The sequence below is a fragment of the Chiloscyllium punctatum genome, chromosome 14 (genome assembly GCF_047496795.1).
Source record: "Chiloscyllium punctatum isolate Juve2018m chromosome 14, sChiPun1.3, whole genome shotgun sequence".
In the NCBI taxonomy this organism is placed as follows: domain Eukaryota; kingdom Metazoa; phylum Chordata; class Chondrichthyes; order Orectolobiformes; family Hemiscylliidae; genus Chiloscyllium; species Chiloscyllium punctatum.
This window is the reverse complement of record NC_092752.1, coordinates 30,841,573-30,863,720: the sequence shown is the minus strand read 5'-3', so window position 1 is coordinate 30,863,720 and position 22,148 is coordinate 30,841,573. Positions and strand designations below refer to the sequence as shown.

The 22,148-nt window shown below is 42.4% G+C and overlaps 1 protein-coding gene across 6 annotated transcripts in view; it reads left to right on the top strand.

Moving 5' to 3' along the window:
- The window catches only part of inpp4b (inositol polyphosphate-4-phosphatase type II B), a 940,291-nt gene that overhangs the window by 773,946 nt on the left and 144,197 nt on the right, over positions 1–22,148 (top strand). For all 6 annotated transcript variants that reach the window (XM_072584130.1, XM_072584129.1, XM_072584133.1 and 3 more), the window contains one exon: positions 9,885–9,993. In XM_072584130.1, coding sequence (XP_072440231.1) covers positions 9,885–9,993 — 109 coding nt within the window. The remainder of the gene's footprint in view (positions 1–9,884; positions 9,994–22,148) is intronic.

Here is a 22,148-nt window from a genome sequence, read left to right as displayed (position 1 = left end):
TTGGGAGGTCTGGGTGTCCACCAGGCCACAAATAGGGATTCCATTGATCGTGCCAGTGGGTAGCAGACAGTTCAGTTCCCATGCAAGCTTAAGTGGGTTTTTATAGAAGAGATTATCCTCAATTCCTGACATGGTCCTGACAGCTTTGGCACTTAAACACAGTGAAATACATACAGATATATACATTTTGCAGTCAGAATAAAGTTATCAGTCAAAGTCTTTGTTTTTGTCATGCTTCTGTCTGGTTTGTTCTGTTGTCTGCCATTCCTGTCTGCACCTGGGGAATGGTCAATGACATTAGTTTGGTCACAGGAGTTTTAAACGGTTTTAATTGGGTCCAGTGCTTCCATGTGCCTTTTCCTTTAATATCCCTGCAGGCCCAAGTGTCCCCACTTATTACTATGTCGTATGGCCCATTCCATTTTGGTTTGTCAGGCAATGCTCGCACCAGGACGTGGCTTCCTGCTGCTAGGACCTCAGGGAAGACTCCAGGTTCCCCTGCCTTGTCCTTTTTGTCCTGTTTATTAATTACAGATTTCCGCATCCCTTTCAATTGGGTGTTTAATCCTATGACATTTGTTTTTTTGTGGACCACATCAGTGATTATTGTCTCTGGCAATTGCATTGCTCACCCGGTCATTAATTCATATGGTGTTAGCCAGGTTACCTGATTCATGGTGGCTCTTAATTTCATTAGTCTGGCTGGCAGCACTTCAGCCCATGTTCTGCCGGAGGTTTGCATAGCCTTAGCTAAAGTATTTTTAAGCATTCTATTCACTCTACCATTCCTGAGCTCTGGGGGTGATAAGGAATGCAAAGTTTTTGTCTAATGCCGGGTAATTGACAGACAGTCTTCATGACTTTGCCTGTAAACTGTGTGCCTTGGTTGGAGTCGATCTGGATGGGTACACCCCACCTCCCCAAAACACCTAGAGATTACCTCCTCCACTAATATTCTGGCTACAATGGTCACAGTGCAGCTTTTGGTCAGGAATGCTTATACCCACTAGGTGAATTGGCCTGTGATGACCAAGCAATACGTTTTCCCACAGGAGAGTGGTAATGGCCCTGTAAAATCTATCTGAAGGTGTTCCCAGGGTCCTCTAGGACTGGGCTTGTGTCACATCCTAACTTTTATGGGCCTGCCTGGGTTATGTTGTGCACCAACCATGCATCTGCAGCAGTACTTGGACGTGTCTCTTCCCATTCCCTTCCACCACCACTGTCACCCAAGGCTTGCTATCATGTCAGCTTTACCTGCATGGGAGAGCCCATGGTGTAGTTCGAGAAATGTGTTCTGTATAAACGTTGGTGCTACCACCTGGTCTGCTCACCTCCAGACTCCATTCTCCCCTTTGAAGGTCCCCTGCAGTTTCCATTGCGCTCTCTCTTCCTGCAGGGTGTCCTCCTGTAGCTGCTGAATTTGGATAGCATCTTTTGCTAATTCAATAGTGGCTATTGCAGTCTCATTAATAGCTTTTTGCTGTAGAGCTTTCTGAACTGCTCGGTCTGCTGTCTGGTTTCCTTTGAATTTTAGCCAATTTGGACTCTCCTTTGCTGGCTCCTTTTGATGGGCTTTTATTTTTATTACTGCAGCATATTTTGGCTGTTCATTGGCACGCAATAGTGCCTGAATTCTTAATTGGTGTCTGACAGGGGCTTCCCCCCACAGTGGTTAAACCTCTTCTACCCCATGCCACCATGTAGTCATGGACTACACCAAAGGCATATTGACTGTCGCTATATATATTCACGGTTTTTCCTTTTGCTAGTTCTAATGCTTTGGTGAGTGCTACCAGTTCTACCTGTGTGGACTGACTTAGATCGATCCTTCCGGACATAACTGTTTCTAACTTATCATTCATCATGACCCATCCTGGGGTGACCCTGCTACGTATTTTCGTGACCCATCCACGAAGAGGGTCTCCTCGGCTGTGTCAAGCGAGTATCTTTTACTCGACCCCATCCTCATCCCCATCTATTTCCCCCAGTTGTTGTGGTTCCCCTGCATCTAGAATTTCCTCAGTTGGGTTTTCTCCTGTATCCCTAACTATTACCACGGACCGACTTGAGGGTAAAATAATTGCTCCCACTTTGCCCTTCTCATATTGGAGATGGCCTTCAGTTTCCCTGTGTTTAGCATCTCTATTAGAGTGTGTTTAGTGTGGCGGATGACATTCCCTGCCATTACTATGGGCTTGCTAATCCAAACGGCTCAAGCAGCACAGTCTAAGGCCGCTATGCACCTGGGCAACCCAGTGACTACTGGCCCTTCTGTAGTTGAGTAGTGCCCTACAGGCCTTCTCCTGCTACCGTGGTCTTGGGTGACAACTGCAGAGTAAAATCCTCCCTCATTATTATAGCGGATGTGAAAATCCTTGCTAGGATCTGGCAGCCCTAGCCCAGGGGCCGATATGAGTCGAGTTTTAAGCTGACTGTATGCCGCCTCCTGTGTTGGTCCCCAGGTTCCAAGGTGGGCTTGCCTCCTTTAATCTCTGGATCAGTCCAGCCAATTTTGTGAACTCTGGTCTCAAGCTCCGACTGTAGTTGAACAGCCCTATGACCTTTCTGACCCCCCTGACCGGGGTAGGTCGTGGCATCTGTTGGATTGCCTTCTTGCGGTCATTGGGCATTTCTTTAAGTCCCTGGGACATGAAGTGTCCCAGGTATAAGATTTGAGTTTTGCCAATCTGTGTCTTTGTGGGGTTGACTTTTAACTCTGTGTTGCCAATTCATGCAGGACTAGACATACAGCTTCCTGGTGTCCTGACTCCGACTCTGAGGCACTTAGGATATCATCTCCATATTGGAGGGCAGTGCTACCCTCTGGTAAATCTACTCTCTTCAGAATGTCGCTTATCACTCTGTGAAAAATAGTGGAGCTGTTGTGGAACCCTTGTGGCAGGCAAGTCCACATGTACTGCCTGTTCCTTACTGTAAAAGCGAATTTGTTCTGGGACTCTGTAACGGGATAGACCAGAAAACGTTGGCTATGTCAAAAACAGTTCAAATCTTCTGCTCGGAGGCCAAGCCATTTAAGATGGTGGAGGGGTCTGCTACAATGGGGTGCAATTTGGGGGTGACCTTCTTTAGTCCTGTATAATCGATGGTCAGCCTGTAGCTCCCATCAGGTTTTATTACTAGCCACGTTGGGGAATTAGTTGTACCTGCGGTTTCTTTCAGGATTCCTTGTCTCACTAGGCCTTGCACTATCTCCACAACTGCTTTTTCTGCTTCGGGTTTTATTGGGTATTGCTGGCAGGGCTTATGCTCCAGTCCAGGAACCCTTATCGGGTCTATGTTAACTAGACCTGTATCTAACTTTGTTTCTGCCCATGCTCCGGGGACAGAGGTGCAGATGGCTCAGAATCCCCCCTTTTCGGGGTTCCAGTCCCTACTGGTGACTGTAGCCCCTTTAATAGTTTCAAGGTGACTTGGAAGTTTCCAAATCTAGTCTTCCAACCATCCTGTCTGGGCCAAATCAATTTCCCTTTTGCGCAATTTATTAGAACATTATATCCTCTCATGAGATCGTTGCCCATTATGGTGCTCTCGTTATTTTGGCATACATAGAAACTTCCTTCTGTGAGAGTAGTTTCACTTAGGTAAGCTGGTGTCTTATTCCCTCCTACCCCAGTTAAGTGAATCATTTTATTTGTGTGGGGTTAGGGTAAGTTTTTGATAGATACAGCTGCTCCTGCCCTATTGCATTTCACATTTCCTCCCTCCTATTATTGCGGGTACATAAATTCTCCCTTCTCCCTTATCCTCACGAATGGGGGGAGCTGGTTGTCAGCTCTGCTGACCTCGCGACTCCCGCAGTTCTGCATTGGTCCGGGTGGTGTTTGAAGGTGCCCCATTCTTGTCCCAACATACTGCGTCTATGTGTCCTGTTCTTTTGCAGTGGCTGCAGTATTTTACATTATTCCCTGGTCTATCCCCTGCTCGTGGGACCCTATACTCTTTAGCAAAGTGTCCCTGTTGGCTACAGTTACATTAGATTAGATTAGATTCCCTACAGTGTGGAAACAGGCCTTCGGCCCAACAAGCCCACACCGACGCTCCAAAGAGCAACATATCCAGACCCATTCCCTTACATTTGCCCCTGACTAATGCACCTAACACTGCAGGCAACTTAACATGGCCAATTCACCTGACCTGCACATCTTTGGACTGTGGGAGGAAACCGGAGCACCCGGAAGAAACCCACGCAGACATGAGGAAAATGTGCAAACTCCACACAGACAGTTGGGAATTGACCCCAGGTCCCTGGTGCTATGAGGTAGCAGTACTTACCACCGTGCTGCGGTGGCAGGATTGTTTCATTCTATCCTCGCCTCCATTCTGGTAGGCTGCTTTGTCGGGTCTTGCCTTTATGCAGGAGTTTCTGCCTCCTGCACCCCGCTAGCCCACTCAACTAGGTCATCATAATCCTGGGACATTATTACTCTCATTTTCGGGATGGCTTGGTGGGCGCTAGAGAGCCCACCTTTAAAAGCTTGGATGAATGCCCGGTCCCCCCAGTCTGGGTTTGCTTGCCCTGAGCATTCCTGATAGACCCTAAATAATCATTCCCCATATTCAGAGGCTCCTTCCCCTTTAAGTTGCTTCATGGTTGTGATCTTGCTCCAGTTTGTGGGAGCATTTCGTAGCACCTTCTGGGTTTCTTCTTTAAAGTTGGTGAAGGGGGTCTGCTGGGCATCTATCTCAGCTGTGAGGGCGACAGCATGTGTCCACCATCTTCCCCTAAAGTCTTGGGCTGCTGTGGCATCACTTGTCCGCTAGGCAAGCTGCCCTGACCATTGGTGTATGTCCCTCAGGTATAGTTGGTGCTCTACCCATACACTATCCAGCTCTTCCCAGACCAGGTTTTTGCGCTCCGGGACTGTAATTTTCCCAGGGAGGCCATAATCTGCTGCCTCTCCCCTGGGGTGAATGGTTTATAATTTACTTTGGGTTGTGATTTTGTCCCTCCTCTGGTAATGGGCACTAAGTTAAACTCTCGCACATTCATCCAAAGGAGGGAGCATTGATCCCTGCTGGACAGTTTCGTAGAAGAGGAGTGTGTCAATTTCTGTCTCCTCTTGCATTCTTTCTAATGTGAATTCTTGATCCTTTATCCTGCTCTCCACCTCTTTAACTTGTTCCTGATCCTTTCTCCACCTGCTCGTGGAGACACTCACTTGTTCAATTAGGCTGGCTAATTGGTATACTAACACTACTCCTAAATTTTTAGTTTTATTCCATTTCTGCTTCTCTATCCACTCTCTCTGTTGTGCTAATGTTTGGAATGGGTCCAACCACTTTTCTTCATTTGCTCATCAACCCTTGTCTGTCTGCCTTGTACTTCTCAATAAGGGAACCTGCAGTGTGAGGAAATAATATCTGCCAGTACCTTGAAGTATGGCTTGTAATTTGAGACTGATAGTTTATATAGTCCATCAAATGGCTCTCTGTGAGGCACGTGAAAAACTTGGATTTGATTATCTTCATGTGGGAGAATGCTATCTTGCAGAGAAATGCTTTCACTTTGAAAACACAGGATGATAGGAGTGGGTACATTTCTCTATATACGTGTCCCCAGAAATCTCTGTCTCATGAACTGACTTTCAACAACATAATTTTGCAGGTTAACTCCACTGCTTTCTCAATCAAAAACAGGATGGAATTTTGGTGGCTAATCTACCAATGACTGCATGAAGGAATTGATTTGAGACAAATATGATGATTAGTTCCATTATATCTAATTCCTGAAATCCCCAATTGAGTTCTTTTGCTAACTGCCTCAGGTATGCACAGACATTTTCTGGTCAGAACCATTTTTCTTTGCTTTTCTATTATTTGCCCCAGACTTGAAGTGTTGTGTTTTTTTTTAATTTGGAGGACCCTGGATCCAGTTCCATTTTACGTGCATTCACACCACTTTGATATGTGCTGTCCTTCCCCGCAATTCACAGTTCAGTTTATTCAGTTTTAATATTACGCTTGTAAGGAACTGGAAGTCAAGCAACCATGCATTGTTTTACAGTTCACTGCACATTTTATTCCAGATTTAAGGAAAGTGAAGGTTTCAGGGATCAGATCTAAAAGTCTTTGCAAGACTTTCCCTCAACCATCTCATATCAGCACAGAGGATTAGTCCCCTTGGTGAAACTGTAATTGTGAGCAGTTTTCTCCACTCTAATAGGAGAAGAATATTACATCCACAGGCTATAATGTGATTTTGTAAATATGACACAATGCCATGGATCTAATGAAATGTAAATTTGAAAAAAAAGTGTCTATCTGCTGAAGCAGAGAAAGTTAAAGGAATTTCAATATAGATTAGATTAGATTACTTAGTGTGGAAACAGGCCCTTCGGCTCAAGAAGTCCACACCAACCCGCCAAAGCGCACCCACCCAGACCCATTCCCCTACATTTACTGCTGCACCTAACACTACGGGCAATTTTTTTAGCGTGGCCAATTCACCTAACCTGCACATTTTTGGACTGTGGGAGGAAACCGGAGCATCCGGAAGAAACCCACACAGACACGGGGAGAATGTGCAAACTCCACAGTCAGTCGCCTGAGGCGGGAATTGAACCCGGGTCTCTGGCGCTGTGAGGCAGCAGTGCTAACCACTGTGCCACCCACAAAATATAATGTGCTCAATTCTCCTGAAGGTTGAGCGCAAGCAGTAATTGATTACAACCATTGTGAACTGAGAATGGGATTTTTATTTAAAAAGCATAAAGGGGCAGATTAGAATTGTTTTCAAAATGGAAATATTAAAACATTAAAAGCGCAACTGGTTATTAAAACCCGGTCAGTCAGAGTATTTAAGAATCAAGTATTTAAGAATGAATTAGATGAAAATTTCATAAAGGGTGCTGAATATTATAAGGAAAGAACATGCAATTCAAATGTTAAGTTTATCTGAATTGATAAACTTCAATTTTACTACAAGGAATACAACAATTTGTGATATAGTAATTGATTGATCACTTCCCCATGGGCCTTCCTTTCTTGAAAACATTTGGCCTTCAGTGGTGTACAGATGCCACTTGTACCCTGGTACCTCACCAACACCAACATATCAGAAGCATTGCTTGATTCAGCCATCTTCAGGTGCACAATTTCTAGAGGTTTCTGCATATTGGTCAAGATGAAGAGTACTGTTTGATTCTGGACGTTTGTTGTATTACTCTATCACAAGTGCAGAAATGCTAATAGTAGTTGTCTAACCGTTATCCAATGGCCATCAGTTAGTTGAGTATGGAATGTAGCTTCAACATGGAACTTCTAGTCTGTAGGGCGTTTTTTTGCAAATTAGGCATGGAACTAGCCAACTTTTGGAGAAGTCTTGTAGTTTGTGTAATTATGTATCTACATAATTTTTAAAATGAGCTTGTTAATGTAATTGTTTTCATCGTGTCCTGTTGAAGCTGCTGTTTTCCAAATGGAGGAACTGATCAGATGGCAGTTGCATTTTTATCTAGCCTACCGTTAGTACCCAACCGGTAGTAACTGCCACAAACCAGAGACAGTTTGTCGAAGGAATCAATTTTCTGATCATTTTAAAGACTGTGTTATTTGGTTAAAATATCATTGCAACAAATATTATTTTAAACTCAGTATTCAGCTGCATAGGTTTGGGTTTTAAACTTGATTCACTTACACACTGTGATGCTGAAATAAAATAAATATATAGTTATTAAACTACAGAGATGCTAAGGATAGCTTTGTTGTTGTATTAGTAGCATTATTGCTACCAAAACAAAACACAGTTTTAAATGAAATTAAAATGTTTAATGATTTATTTTTTCTGACTGGTGTAGTTCTAGTGAAAACACTTTATGTATTTGTGCTAAATTCTTCAGTCCTTTAATACGTTTAAAATGTACTTGCTAGCTCCTTATTCTAAAAAGCACTCAAAATGATTTGGTTGGGACGTTTACCCTGTAAGCAAATTAATTTTTTTTTGTTTAGTCTTTCCTTTGTCTTACTTTGCCACTCATTCCTTTTGGCAGCTTTATTTAACACTAATTGCCAAGTCTTTCTGAAATGACTTTTTTTAAAATGCTAGCTTTCATATACTTGTGTTACTTCCTTATACTGAAAAATGTGTTGCTGGAAAAGCGCAGCAGGTCAGGCAGCATCCAAGGAGCAGGAGAATCGACATTTCGGGCATAAGCCCTTCTTCAGGATGCTGCCTGACCTGCTGCACTTTTTCAGCAACACATTTTTAAGCTCTGATCTCCAGCATCTGCAGTCCTCACTTTCTCCTTACTTCCTTATATTGACAATTTCAGAGTAAAAATAATTTAACTAAATTGTGATTATTTGGCTGAAAACTAACTTCAAAAAGCATTGCAATCAAAATCCCATGGTCAATGTCTCTTAGTTGACCATAAATCCTAATCTCACGTAATTGAACAAATTAGTTCATAGAAGGCTAAGGATGAAATTCATGTTATTTTTAAAGCTCTTTTGAAATTCATCCTGTTGAATTAATTTAATAATTTAATTTCAATGAGTGATTTAAATAGGATGAATTGTTTAATAAGTTCATCAGATGTGCAAAACATCCAAATGCTAAACCTTTTGGAGGGATAAAGGTAAATTAGCAAATTTAGTTTCTTGGTGTGAGCTTTAAAAACTGGGAGTGCATTTATTCAGGTCATGACGAAGCACTTCAGTTCCTGTTCCACGCTTCTGGCATGAGAAGCTCACACACAAAAGAAGTTGCATCAAGACACTGTTCAAAAGGGCCACAACACACTGCAGCACACCAGAACTGCAAAAAGAAGAAGAACACCTCTACAATGTATTCGCCAAAAACGGATACCCCCGCAATTTCATCAACAGATGCTTAAGGGAAAGACAACGGAATGAGGACATGCCACAAACCAAAGGACTAGCCACTTTACCATACATCAAGAACATTTCTGAACTGACAGCCAGACTACTATGACCACTAAGACTCATAACAGCACAAACCAACAGCCACTGTCAGACAACAACTCACCAGGACAAAGGACCCGATACCCAGCATGAGCAAAACCAATGTAGTGTACAAAATCCCATGCAGGGACTGCACAAAACACTACATAGGACAGACAGGAAGACAGCTAACGATCCGCATCCATGAACACCAACTAGCCACGAAACGACACGACCAGCTATCCTTAGCCACACACGCAGATGACAAGCAACATGAGTTTGACTGGGACAACACTACTATTATAGGACAAGCCAAACAGAGAACAGCCAGGGAATTCCTAGAGGCATGGCACTCATCCACAGATTCAATCAATAAGCACATCGATCTGGACCCAATATACCGGCCACTGCAGCGGACAGCTCGAACTGACAACCGGAAGTGGCAAATTCAAACCACTACAAATGCCGGAGGAAATATCACAGAAGCGCTTCACAGGAGGCTCCCAAGCACGGAGGATGTCACCTAGACAGGGGACAAAACGTCTGCAACGCAAATTCCCAGCTCGGCGAACAGAACCACAACAGAAGCTCATATAAAAATTTTAAGAAGGTCGACCTGATTTTTTAAAAAATTGTACTTATGCAATATCTATTTATGTCACTAGAGGCATAAATTGGTAGACTGAGCTTTATTTATAAGAATAGATTAAGAGAACTTCAGTTTGTCGTGTATGGTTATCTAGACTTACTGGAGCTTAAGTTGGTCTTCATTAGTTGCTGAAAATACGAGATAGTCAACAGAAAAGGAAAAACGGGCTGTTAGATTTGCTATGATCCACCCAAACTATCAGTCCAGGACAGTTTTTGTCCCATTCAAGCTGAATATTCAGCAATATGCAAATTAAAAGAAAAAACAATGCCAGAAATTCAAGCTATTTCTTCTGTTTGCTCCTGATTAGATGGCATCTATGATGTTGTTACCATTGGAGCTCCTGCAGCACACATTCGGGGGTTTCGAAATGGAGGTCTTCGCAGGCAATTGTACAGATTTGAGGGAGAAAAAAGGAAGTAAGTAAAATATTAGCTACTTAACATATGAGTGTGACTATTTGGTTGTACTTTGCATTCAACAAATTTGCTGTATTCATTATTAACGTCCAGTTGGTCTACATCTTGAGGTGTTAATGTCAGTGGGATTTGCTGTCCTTGGTCTGGTGAAACTGACTACAACATCAGGGATTTGATTTTCAATCCTCGGTCAGGAAACCAATGCCCTGATATTTTCTGGAGCTAAATTTTACAGCTCAGCTTTATGAGTCATACAATAGAATCTTCAAATGTTGATGTTCTAAATGGAATGACCGAAAGCTGAGTGCTCTGTTAGTGGAGCTGAGTCCTACCAAGAGGTGGAAATCTCCTGCTGAGCATAAGCATCAGACTGTGGACATAATAGGATTTATCACTGCCTGGCTGAAAGAGGAGGCAGTTCAATGAAAGGCCCGAAGCCTTATCATACATGTAAGTGACACAACTGCCAACGAAGAGGAATTGAAAATCCTGAACCTGATGTCAGTCAATGTGCTAAATAACACAGACATCTAAAAGTCATTTTCAATAAATTTATATTTCCCTAGAACCTGACCTTAACCTGCAATCATAAAACTTGGGCTGCATGCTCTTAGAATTGAATAAAAATCCTGGAAAACCATGTTGAAAAAGGAGTAAACTTTGGTTTTTAATTGTGTAATATCATCGTACAATTGGATGTTTTGGCCCCCTGGCAATTGTATTCACTGTGGGGAAGGGCATGTTAAGTATGTCAGGTGCACTGCCTACCCCTGACCTGGGGTATGTTATACTACTTGTCTTTATTCCTATTGCGATTCTTAACTGCTCAAATAATTGGCAAGTGAGGGTCTCGAGTCACCCTTGCTGCCATAAAGTACTAAGCAGGCTAGAATGCAAACATTGCTTTTTGAGAGGACTCCTTTGCAAAGCAGGAAGAAAGGGCATGCTCATCAATCCAGGGGTGCACCATGCATGATAGGGGAAACTCCAGGATTATATCTACCCCATCTCTCTACATCTTCCCTATAAAACACATCTCCCCAATTCTCTTGGTTTCAAAAGCCCAGAACTGGTCACCATTACTATTCTTGCTACACTTCCTCCAGTCCTAGGAGCACCCACCACCGTTTGGTGCCATCTGATTTAAACTGATATTGGGAAAGGGGAAAGCCATTCCACAGAAATCCATTGAACTATATGTTTAGCTTTTCTCTGGGCCACTAATGGGCCCTGTTGCTTCGCTGCTAATGGCAAAATGCAGACCATTTAATTTTTATTTAATTTCCAATCAATGCATCACACCTTGGTAATGTTTCTCAATAGTCCAAGCTGCTGATTGCATGGTTTTAATTTAATCATTTGTGAATTGTGAAATTGAGCACAGTGTGAAAATATTACACACACAACATGCATAGTGCAGACTGTCATATTTTCATTCCTGTAATGACTTGGTGTCATTTGACTTTGGAGGGGCAAATGGTTATTTTTGAAACAATATTTCTCCTCCTCTCCTGTCAATGCCTTCATCAGACTCGGTCATAGGTCAAAGAGACTTTTGAACTATCAAGTGAACTTAACACTGAGACCACCCTGCATGTTACACAAAGGACCTAAGTCCACCAAAAGACCAGATTGCTAATTCATTGTTTGGTATATATTATAACTGTGGTTGGAGGGGTGCATTGATTCCTTTGTAGTCCCACTCCACTGGTGATAACAAATCTTACTTTAACCAGAGTAATGATATGTTCAATTAGGTTAACAGGATAAAGACAAGAAGGATGTTATTGATGACTGGGGGAGTTCAGAACCAAGGGTCAAAATTTAAAGATACAGTGTAGGCCATTTAGGACTGTGCTGAGGAGAAATTTCTTCACCCAGGAGTTGAGAGTCTGTGGAATTCTTTACCAGAGTAAACAACTGAGTCCAAAACGTTGAATGTTTTCATGGAGAAGATAGCTATGGCCTTGGGGTCAAAGGGATCAAAGAGTGCAGGGTGAAAGTGGAATAGGGTACTGAGCAGGATAATCTGCCATGATCATATTGCCTGGTGGAACAGGCTTGAACAGTCAAATGGCCTCATCCTATTCCTATTTTCCATGTTTCTATGTAATTTTGTATTACTTAGACTGTTGCCACCTTAGTATTAGAAATGCAAGGTTTGTAGCTCAGGTTGAGGTTTAGGGTGTAGGTTTGCTCGCTGAGCTGTAGGTTTGATATCCAGACGTTTCGTTACCTGGTGAGGTAACATCATCAGTGGTGACCTCCAAGTGAAGCGAAGCTATTGTCTCCTGTTTTCTATTTATATCTTTCTCCTGGATGGGGTTCCTGGGGTTTGTGATGCTGTCATTTCCTGTTCGTTTTCTGAGGGGTTGATAGATGTTTATGGCGCTGTGGTTGGAGTGCCAGGCCTCTAGGAATTCTCTGGCATGCCTTTGCTTAGCTTGTCCCAGGATAGATGTGTTGTCCCAGTTGAAATGGTGGTTTTTTTCATCCTTGTGTAGGGCTACGAGGGAGAGAGGGTCGTGTCTTTTTGTGGCTAGCTGGTGTTCGTGTATCCTGGTTCTTTCTTCCTGTTTGTCCTACATAGTGTTTGTGGCAGTCCTTGCATGGAATTTTGTAGATGTTGGTTTTGTCCATGGGATGTACTGGGTCTTTTAAGTTTGTTAGTTTTTGTTTGAGAGTGTTGGTGGGTTTATGTGCTACTCGGATTCCGAGGGGTCTCAGTAGTCTGGCTGTCATTTCTGAAACGTTTTGATGTATGGTAAGGTGGTTAGGGTTTCTGGCTGTGTTTGGTCTGCTTGTCGTGGTTTGTTCTTGAAGAATCTGCGCATTGTATTTTTTGAGTATCCGTTCTTCTTGAATACGTTACATTGGTGGTTCTCCTCTGTTTTGCATAGTTCGTCTATGCTGCAGTGTGTGGTGGCTCGTTGGAATAGTGTTCTGATACAGCTTCGTTTGTGTGTGTTGGGATGGTTGCTGGTGTAGTTAAGTTTTTGGTATTTGAAAAAAGCCACCATTTCGACTGGGACAGCACATCTATCCTGGGACAGGCTAAGCAAAGAAATGCCAGAGAATTCCTAGAGGCCTGGCACTCCAACCACAACGCCATAAACAAACACATAGATCTAGATGCCATCTATCAACCCCTCAGAAAACGAACAGGAAATGACATCACCACAAACCCCAGGAACCCCATCCAGGAGAAAGATATAAATAGAAAGCAGGAGACAACAGCTTCGCTTCACTTGGAGGTCGCCACTGATGATGTCACCTAGCCAGGTAATGAAACGTCTGGATATCAAACCTACAGCTCAGTGAGCAAACCTACACCCTAAAGTATTAGAAATAATGTAGCCAGGTTTCTTTCATCAGCAAAGAATAGCTAGTTTATTTCAAATGAGGCTTAAACACAGTTGCAAAGATTATTGACAAATAAAGGGTTCAAAAACAGATAAAAGTTCTATTCTAACATCCCAAACTTAACTTGATGCAAATATGCATGAACAGACAAATGATGGTTGAATATCCTATAGAGCACAAAAATAGCAAATACAATCAAAATAGATTCCATAGATTTCTCAGCAATACCCCTCAGACATTAGAGAGACTGTGGGTCTTCAAATCTTTTTAAAATTTCACAAAGCTCTTTAAGACATAAGTTGACAGGTTTATGGAGACTGATGACATTTGGAGATAGTGTGGGAAAGTGGCATTGAGGTAGAAGGTCATACTGAGTCTCACTGAGTTACAGGACACACTTGATGTACTAAATGGCTTATCCATGATCCTAGGTATGGGCTTGTGATTCCTTGTAATTCAACATCTTTCAAAATCACTCAAAATAACCCACTTTGCTATGAATTGCCTATGTGCTTGTTTATGTTCTAGTTGTCTGTTTTTCCTTCCTGGGACCACACTTCCCTGAATTCTTGGGTACTGCAGCTGAATGGCCTACAACTCCTCCTATATTCCACTTAGTCACAGGCACAATAGCAAAACAGTGAGCCTCACCAAACGTGTAATGCCTCTGGAGTTGTTTTCCGAGCTCTTATCTTGCTCAGTTGCCTTAAGCAAATACTGCTGTTGGCATTCAAATAATAGTATTGCTGTTTTAAACTAACAATTATGTGCCGGATTCTTTCAAGTTCCTGTGAGTCCTCACTGCTCTGGGACTTCACTGAGTTCCAACTACACAGAATCCATGTGGTTCAGTGCCTAATTATTAATTGTGTGCTGCCTTTTCTCAAGCCTTTCACTGTTCCATTATGACTCTGAACCCTCACTATACAGAGTTATTCAACTGCAGTAGGACTTTAAGATGCAAAACCTGCCACTACATCACTCCCTCACCTCCATCCCGGGCCCCAAATAGTCCTTCCAGGTGAATCAGAGGTCAAGTGCCTCTCAACTGTTTACTGCATCAGGTGCTCCCAATGTGGTCTTCTCTACATCAGGGAAACCAAACATAAACTTAGGGAACGGTTCGCAGAGCATCTCAGTCAGCCCTGCAGGGGCCGACCAGACCTCCCAGTAACCATCCATTTGAATTCCCCTTTCCACTCCCTTTCCAATATGACCATCCTTGGCCACTTCCGTTCCCACAACAAACCAAACCGCAAATTAGAAGAACAACACCTCACCTTCCACCTGGGCAGCCAATAGCCTAAGGAATCAACATTGAGTTCTCCAATTTCAAATAGCCTCCCTTCCTAGCCCCTCCCCCTCCCTTCCACCCCTCTCAACCACCTACCAGATTCATTCCTCCCAGTGACCAACCAGGACATACCCTCTACCTGTCTTCACCTATCCCCATTTCACCACCCTGCCCCCACCATTCCCTTTATCTGCAGCTCCCCCTGCATTCAACCCCAGTCCTGAAGAAGGATTACACCTGAAACATCAACTTCTCCACCTCCTGATTCTGCCTGTCTTGCTGTGTTCTTCCAGCCTCCTACCTCTCTAAATAGAACTTTACTAAGCCATAATTATGCGGCATCTCTGTAGTTCAGTTTTATCAGCACAGCTAACAGTAGCTGTACCTAACATTCAATCTGCTTCTATCTCTCTCTCTCTCCCTCTTTCTTATCTGTCCATCTCCAACTGTCTCTGTGTCTGTCTCCTTCTCCAACAAACTCTGATCCCTTAACTGTCCTGATTGACCTAATGAAATATTTGCAACAGCCTTGTGCTCTTATTGCTAGACAGAATTGAATCTAACTAATACTTTGCAATAGTCAAATATAGGCCCTTTGAAACTGCTCCTTTGACAAGGTGCCACACAAGCTAAGGATGCATGGTGTTAGGAGTAGACTATTAGCATGGATAGAGGATTGTTTGACTGACAGGAGGCAAAGAGTGGGGATAACTGAATGCTATTCTGGCTGGCAATCTGTGACTAGTGGTGTGCCTCAGGGATCGGTGTTGGGACCACAATTATTTACAATTTATATAAATGATTTGGATTTAGGGACCACATGTGCGGTGTCAAAATTTGCCGAAGACATTAAGATGAGTGACTGAGAAAAGTGTGCAGAGGACTGTGAAACTTTGCAGAGAAACATAGATATGTTAAGTGAGTGCGGAAAGGTCTGGCAGATGGAAGACAACGTTAGTAAATGTGAAGTCATATATTTTGGTAGGAGTAACAGCAAAATAGATTATTACTTGAATGGTAAAGCGTTGCAGCATGCTGGTTTGTAGAGGGACCTGGGTGTTCTTGTGCATGAATCGCAGAAGGTTGGTCTGCAGGTAAAACAAGTAATTAGGAAGGCAAACGGAATTTTCTCCTTCATTGCTAAAGGGATTGAGTTTAAGAGCAGAGAGGTAATGTTACAGCTGTACAAGGTGCTGGTAAGGCCACACCTGGAGTACTGTGTCCAGATTTGGTCTCCTTACTTAAGAAAGGATGTACTGGCACTGGAGGGAGTGCAGAGGAGGTTCACTAAGTTGATTTCAGAGTTGAAGGGTTGGCTTATGAAAAAAGGCTGAGTAGGTTGGGATTATATTCATTGGAATTTAGAAAATGGTGGGGGGGGGCGGGATCTTATAGAAACCTATAAAATTACGAAGGGAATCGATAAAATAGAAGTTGATAGGATATTTCCACTGGTAGGTGAAACTAGGACAAGAGGGCATGGTCTTAAGATTAGAAGAAGCAGGTTTAGCACTGGACTGAGAAGGAACTTCTTCACCCAGAGGGTTGTTTATCTACGGAATTCCGTGTCAGGGAAGTAGTTGACATTACTTTAGTAATTGCTTTTAAAGCTAAGGTAGATGCTTTTTTGAAAATAAAGGAATTAAGGGATATGGTGAAAATGTGCGTTAAGTGGAGCTGAGTCCATGAAAAGATTAGCCATGCTCTTATTGAGTGGCAGAGCAGGCTCAAAGGGCCAGACGGCCTCCTCCTGCTCCTAGTTCTCATGTTCTTATGTTCTTATACTCCACTGTTCAATGTGATCATGTTTAATCTTTGACTCAGCTTTTTGGCCAATAACCGTTAACTACTTGGAATCCAAATGTCTGTGTCTCTCATCCTTGAATGTGTTAAATGAGTGAGCATCCACAGTCCCCTGAGAGAAGAAAATTCAAAATATTCATAATATTTTCAGTGAAAGCTTTACTCCTCTACTCATGCTTAAATAATTTGGCCTCTTATACTGAGACCATACTGTCAAGTTCTTGACTCTCCAGATACATATCTTCAAAGCTTCTCAGCACCAATACTGTCAAGTTCCCTCTGAATCCCATGGACTGGACTTTACACTCCCTCAAAGGTGAGTATATAAAATCGACTGATTATTCTTCTTGCTAAATACCCACTTGTCTCCATTTTCTATCTGAAATTTTAAACTTTTAACCCATCTGGTTCACTAATGTACTTTAGGAAATAAATACTACCTTGTCTGCCCTACATGTGACTCCAGACCTATAGCAATGTGGTTGACTCTGAACTGTCCTCTGGGCAATTAAGATTGGTAATAATTGCAGGGTCTAGATAGCACCACTCACATCCCATGAACAAATAAAAAATGATTACACTGGACAAAGCAGATGTCAGTTTGCCTGCTCATATTTGAGCCTATTGAAGACCTCAAGTAATTTAATAACAGTCATTGAAAAGGTTAATTCCACCCCTTCTGGTGTTTTACTTGTAATGAGAGGCCCATAATATGCTTTGGGCTGATGGTGTTGGACAAGGAAAAATGTGAACCTATTTTACCTCTTGGCCCATTGGAGGCAAGCCCCCCAGCCCCAAAAGTCATTGACCCTTCTAATCCCTCCCAGCTTCTTCTATCTGGCTCCTCACCTCCCTTACTGAGATTCACCTATCTGGCGTCTGTTGTGGTGGGATTGCCTGTAGTCCCAACAGTTGCCTGTACTCTCACTGGTGCTGGTGGACAACAGAGCTGTGGCTGTCAGTGCTCTAGACAGGACTTTCTCCTGAGAAAGGGAAAGAATCTTACCTTAAAGTGATTAACGCTGTCCCAACATTTAATTTTCTGTTTGTCTATGTAATCAACTGACCCACCCACCCATTGAATTTTTTGTCGTCACATTACTTATTAAAGTTTATCTCAATGCAAGGTCTAACATAACCTTCCCCTGGCTGATTCCACACTATTATACTCAGAATCAATCTTGAATGTTTGTATTAAATTATCTTCCAGGCCAATTCTTCAATTCAAACAATCCAAATTTCATTTGGATTAAAGGTCTACACCATTTTTACACAACCTTCCGTACCAGCTCCTATTATTCAATCATGGGATAGGCTAACGCTGACTAAGCAGCATTTATTGTTCATATCTGATTGCCCTTGTGAAGATGGCAGTGAGCTACCTTCTTAAAATGCAGTAGCCCTTTGGATGCATGTACCCTTGGGGGAGGGGGGTTCCAGGATATTAACCCAATGACAGTGAAAGACCAGTGATATAATTTAAAGGCAGGATGGTGTCTTGCTGGGCAGAGAACATACACATGGTAGTATTCCCATGCATCCACTGGTCTTGTCCTACTACGAGGTAGAGATAGCATGTTTGAAAGGTATTGCTATAAGAAATATGATGGTTGCAACAGTACATATTGCCAGTAGTATACACTGTTGCCATTGTGTATTGTTGGTGAAGGAAATGAACGTTTAAGGTGATGGATAGGGTGCCAATGAAGTGACCTGCTTCATCCTGGATGATATTGAACTTCCTAAGTGTTGTTGAAATAAAATCCACCTAGGCATGTGGAGTACTCAGTCATGCTCCTGATTTGTGCATCGTAGATGGTGGACAGGTCTGATGAGCTGGGAAGTAAATTACTTGCTGTAGAATCCCTAACCTTTGATCTGCTCTTGTAGCCACAGTTTTTGAATATGCTGGCTCAATTCAGTTTGTGGTCAATAATATCCCCAAGGATACTGATAATAGTAATCCAGTGTTGGCAATGCCATTTAATGTGAAGGGGAATGGTTAGATTTCCTCTTTCTTGAGATAGTCATTGCCTGCCGCTTGTGTAGCACGAATGCTGCTTGCCACATATCAGCCAAGCCTTAATGTTGTCCAGTTCCTGATGCATTTGCCATCAGAAATGGTCAGCTACTGACCAAATCTATCTCACTGTGTTATATCTGGGTAGTGATGTTGCACTCCAATTTGACTTGCACAGCCTCTTGATTCAGTCATTGTGAACATGGTCCTGATCATGTCGATACATGATCAGACGTCTGTGTGGAAATCTCAAAAACTTAGTCTTAGTTTGAAATTTAATGTTTCTTCAAAACCTTGTTTCTGGTTTATCTTTGGTAGTTGTTTGAAAATCAATTGGGAATATTGTTTTATGTGATAATCTTAAAATATTTTGTCAAATGTCCATCCCTCTGAGCAATTCACTGATGCTTTTATGGCATGAGTTATCAGTTGTGGTTACAGACAGACTCACATACTCTTAGGTACGGAAAGCATTTACAGATCTTGCTGATGTTTATTCATTTGCTTATGCATGACAAATTGAAGTATGAAATTTGGGCTAAGAATAATTATCATGAGATACTTCCTATTCAATATAGGATGTGCCTGATTAAGAAAAGCTGAAAGCACATAGAAATAGCTTCATTAACAGTTCATACTATATTTCAAAGCTGCAGCACCCTGACAGATCTTTCAGCAGAAATATACTTGCAAAAATGTATTTATTGTGTACTTGTATTATATTGCTAGCTGTTTTGGAGAAAGGATAGGAATAATGCAGAATAGCTCCACACTGCTGGTGTTTGCTTCAAATAACTTGCTGTTAGTGCCAAAATTGAGCTAAAATAAAGTTTGATTCAGTTCTACAAATAATTCTCACAAATAAAATTGCATGAAATGAAGGATATTTCTTCAGGGGATAGTTTGAAATTGGAGCAGTTGTGCTTCTATCCCATTATTTTAACAGTTCAGCTCCAAAACAAATTGTGGGAGGAAAATTGCTTGCATATTCTTTACTTCTCCACCTGATCCAGACGAAGAAATTACCCGGGACATGACAAAGATTTTGTTCCTTATGACTAGTACTGAATAGTTGATAAAAATGCAAAAGGAAATGTATTCATTCTTCCATTCAACCCCTCACCCTGTTCTTTCTTCTGCATTTAATCTCATTAAGTGAAATAAAATTCATCTGATTCATTTTTAATTATTTTAAGAATATTCCTAATTTGAATTAGAATGACAGCATTCAATAAATTAGCTTTCTATCTTTGATCTCTTTAATACTGGGAGTTGCTACAAAATATAAGTTAATATTCAATTAGTAGAGGAATAATGGACGGAACCTTGCAGACATAATGGGCATAAAAGCAAATTACTGCGGATGCTGGAGTCTGAAACCAAAAGAGAAAATGCAGGAAAATCTCAGCAGGTCTGGCAGCATCTGTAAGGAGAGAAAAGAGCTGACGTTTCGAGTCTAACTGACCCTTTGTCAAAGACGTAATGGGCATGTTGGCCTCTGGCTAAGGTGCTGTTGAGACTCCCCATCAACTCTTTTCACAAGGGCCTGCTGCATCTTGTGCCGCTCAGACTCTTATATGCTAACAGTGGGTCTTCCTCCTAGACTTAGAACCTGGGCTAGAGGAAAATATGTCCTGCATACCCATTAGAGGCTAGTGTTTGTTGGGGTGGCCCTGGATCTAGGAGAGACCCTGGCACCTGTATGTGATGACAAAGTGTGGGGTGTTGCAGGCTAGATACCAAAAGGAGAAGAGTATTGGCACACCCAAACCAATGCTGAGGGAATGTGAGCAGCAGCAGCAGAATGATACCCCTGAATGGACATTAATTGCCCACTTGAGGGCTTTATTTGGCAGCAGAATGGAGAGGTCATCCAGAACCTTAATGCAAGGAACTTAATTGGAGTTGAGGAGGACAGTTGGTGGGTTTCCTACCTGCCCCCTTAACCAATTAAATGATCCCCACTTTTAAAATCACCACAGGATGGGGTAGAAGATTCTACTCAATTTTCTCTTGCCTCCTAGTTGTATAGTAAGGTATAGGAGCTGCGACTTGTTTATTCGTTGCTTCTGTTTATTCATTCCTATTCATAGAATCCCTACGGTGTGGAAACAGGCCATTAGGTCCAACAAGTCAGCACCGATCCTCCAAAGAGTATCCCACCCAAACCTATTCCTCGTTACTCTACATTTTCCCCTGACTAACGCACATAACCTACACATTCCTGTACACTATGGGCAATTTAGCAGGACCAATTCACCTAACCTGCACATCTTTGGATTGTGGGAGGAAATCAGACCACCCAGAGGAAGCCCACACAGACACAGAGAGAATGTGCAAACTCCATACAGACAGTCTCCCAAGGCTGGAATCAAACCCAGGTGCCTGGCACTGTGAGGCAGCAGTGCTAACTACTGCCCTACAGTATTCATTATCACCAGTTTTTTTTCTGTGGCATTCTCATGGCAGGCAGAATTTAATGGAGCGTTCACATAGGAGATGGAAAGGTTGTAGAATTTTGAGTGAAGATGGTGGTTGAGTAGGAAAGCCCTTTGTTCTCCAAACACTGTAAGAAGTCTCTCAGGATCTGGAAAAGTGAAGGACAGCCATTATGCCAAGAGATCGATTGAGGCCTCTCTGGACAATTAAGGACCATTTAAGGACCTTTTCCTATCTCTGTAGACATTTTACCAGAGCATTAACTGGTAAGATTGCAAAATAATTTCCTGTGGTATTCCTATGAGCTCTCTGGGGTTGGGAGTGGGCACATATGCTATAATCAGCATCCCCTCTCCTCCACAGGGCCTGCCTGACTGGCCCTGACAACTCCAACCCCACATGGTAGTCTCATACTGACATTCATGATGATGTTCTGCATTCAGAGCAGTTCCAGCAGTGACCTCCACTCCTAGTGGCACTGCTGGAACTTATGAGTTGCCAATCATTTGATTGGCCAGCAGATCCTGAAGATGGGACCTTGTCTGTTGAAACGACTGGAGCCCTGACACCAAATAATCAATTGCCCTACCCCTGTAATCAAGTGGTGATTGGCTGAGGCAGGGTTGAGCCCAATCAGCAATCTCGATGCTGACACGGAAGAAGGAAGGTTGGAGGTGGATCAGAGAGGGGAACTAATGAATTCAGCAAGAGGAAAAGGATCAAAACTTTAAGAGTGAATGATGTTGCTGATGGACAAGGGAGAATAGTTGGGAGGGTATTTTCAGAGCAGGAGTATGTTGATTTATGCTGAGAGGTGTTGCCAGTGGGAGGGAAATAGAGATATGATGATCCAGTGCCTATTTATTTTATAGAGTTGGGAAATACGTCCAACAGCTAATGATGGAAGAACTGCAGTTCTGTCTGCTTTGTACATTTTTTCTCTGCTCATGATAGCAATCCAAATATCCGTTGGTCGGTGCAGGGATGTGGGGTTTGGAAAATAAAAGCTGGTGAGCCATCTAGTGGCCAATGAGTAGAGTACATGCTGACTCAAATCCCAAATTGTATTTTCAACAATATTTATATCTGCTTAGTTTATACATTTATGGTGGAGGAGGAAAATCAGCAAAACCACAGTCACAGGCAAAACTCTTTCTTTTGAATTGGAATTGCCACACAAATATTGAAAATTGGCACTTTGCTCCTTTAAATTGGAATGTTGCAACCCACCCAATG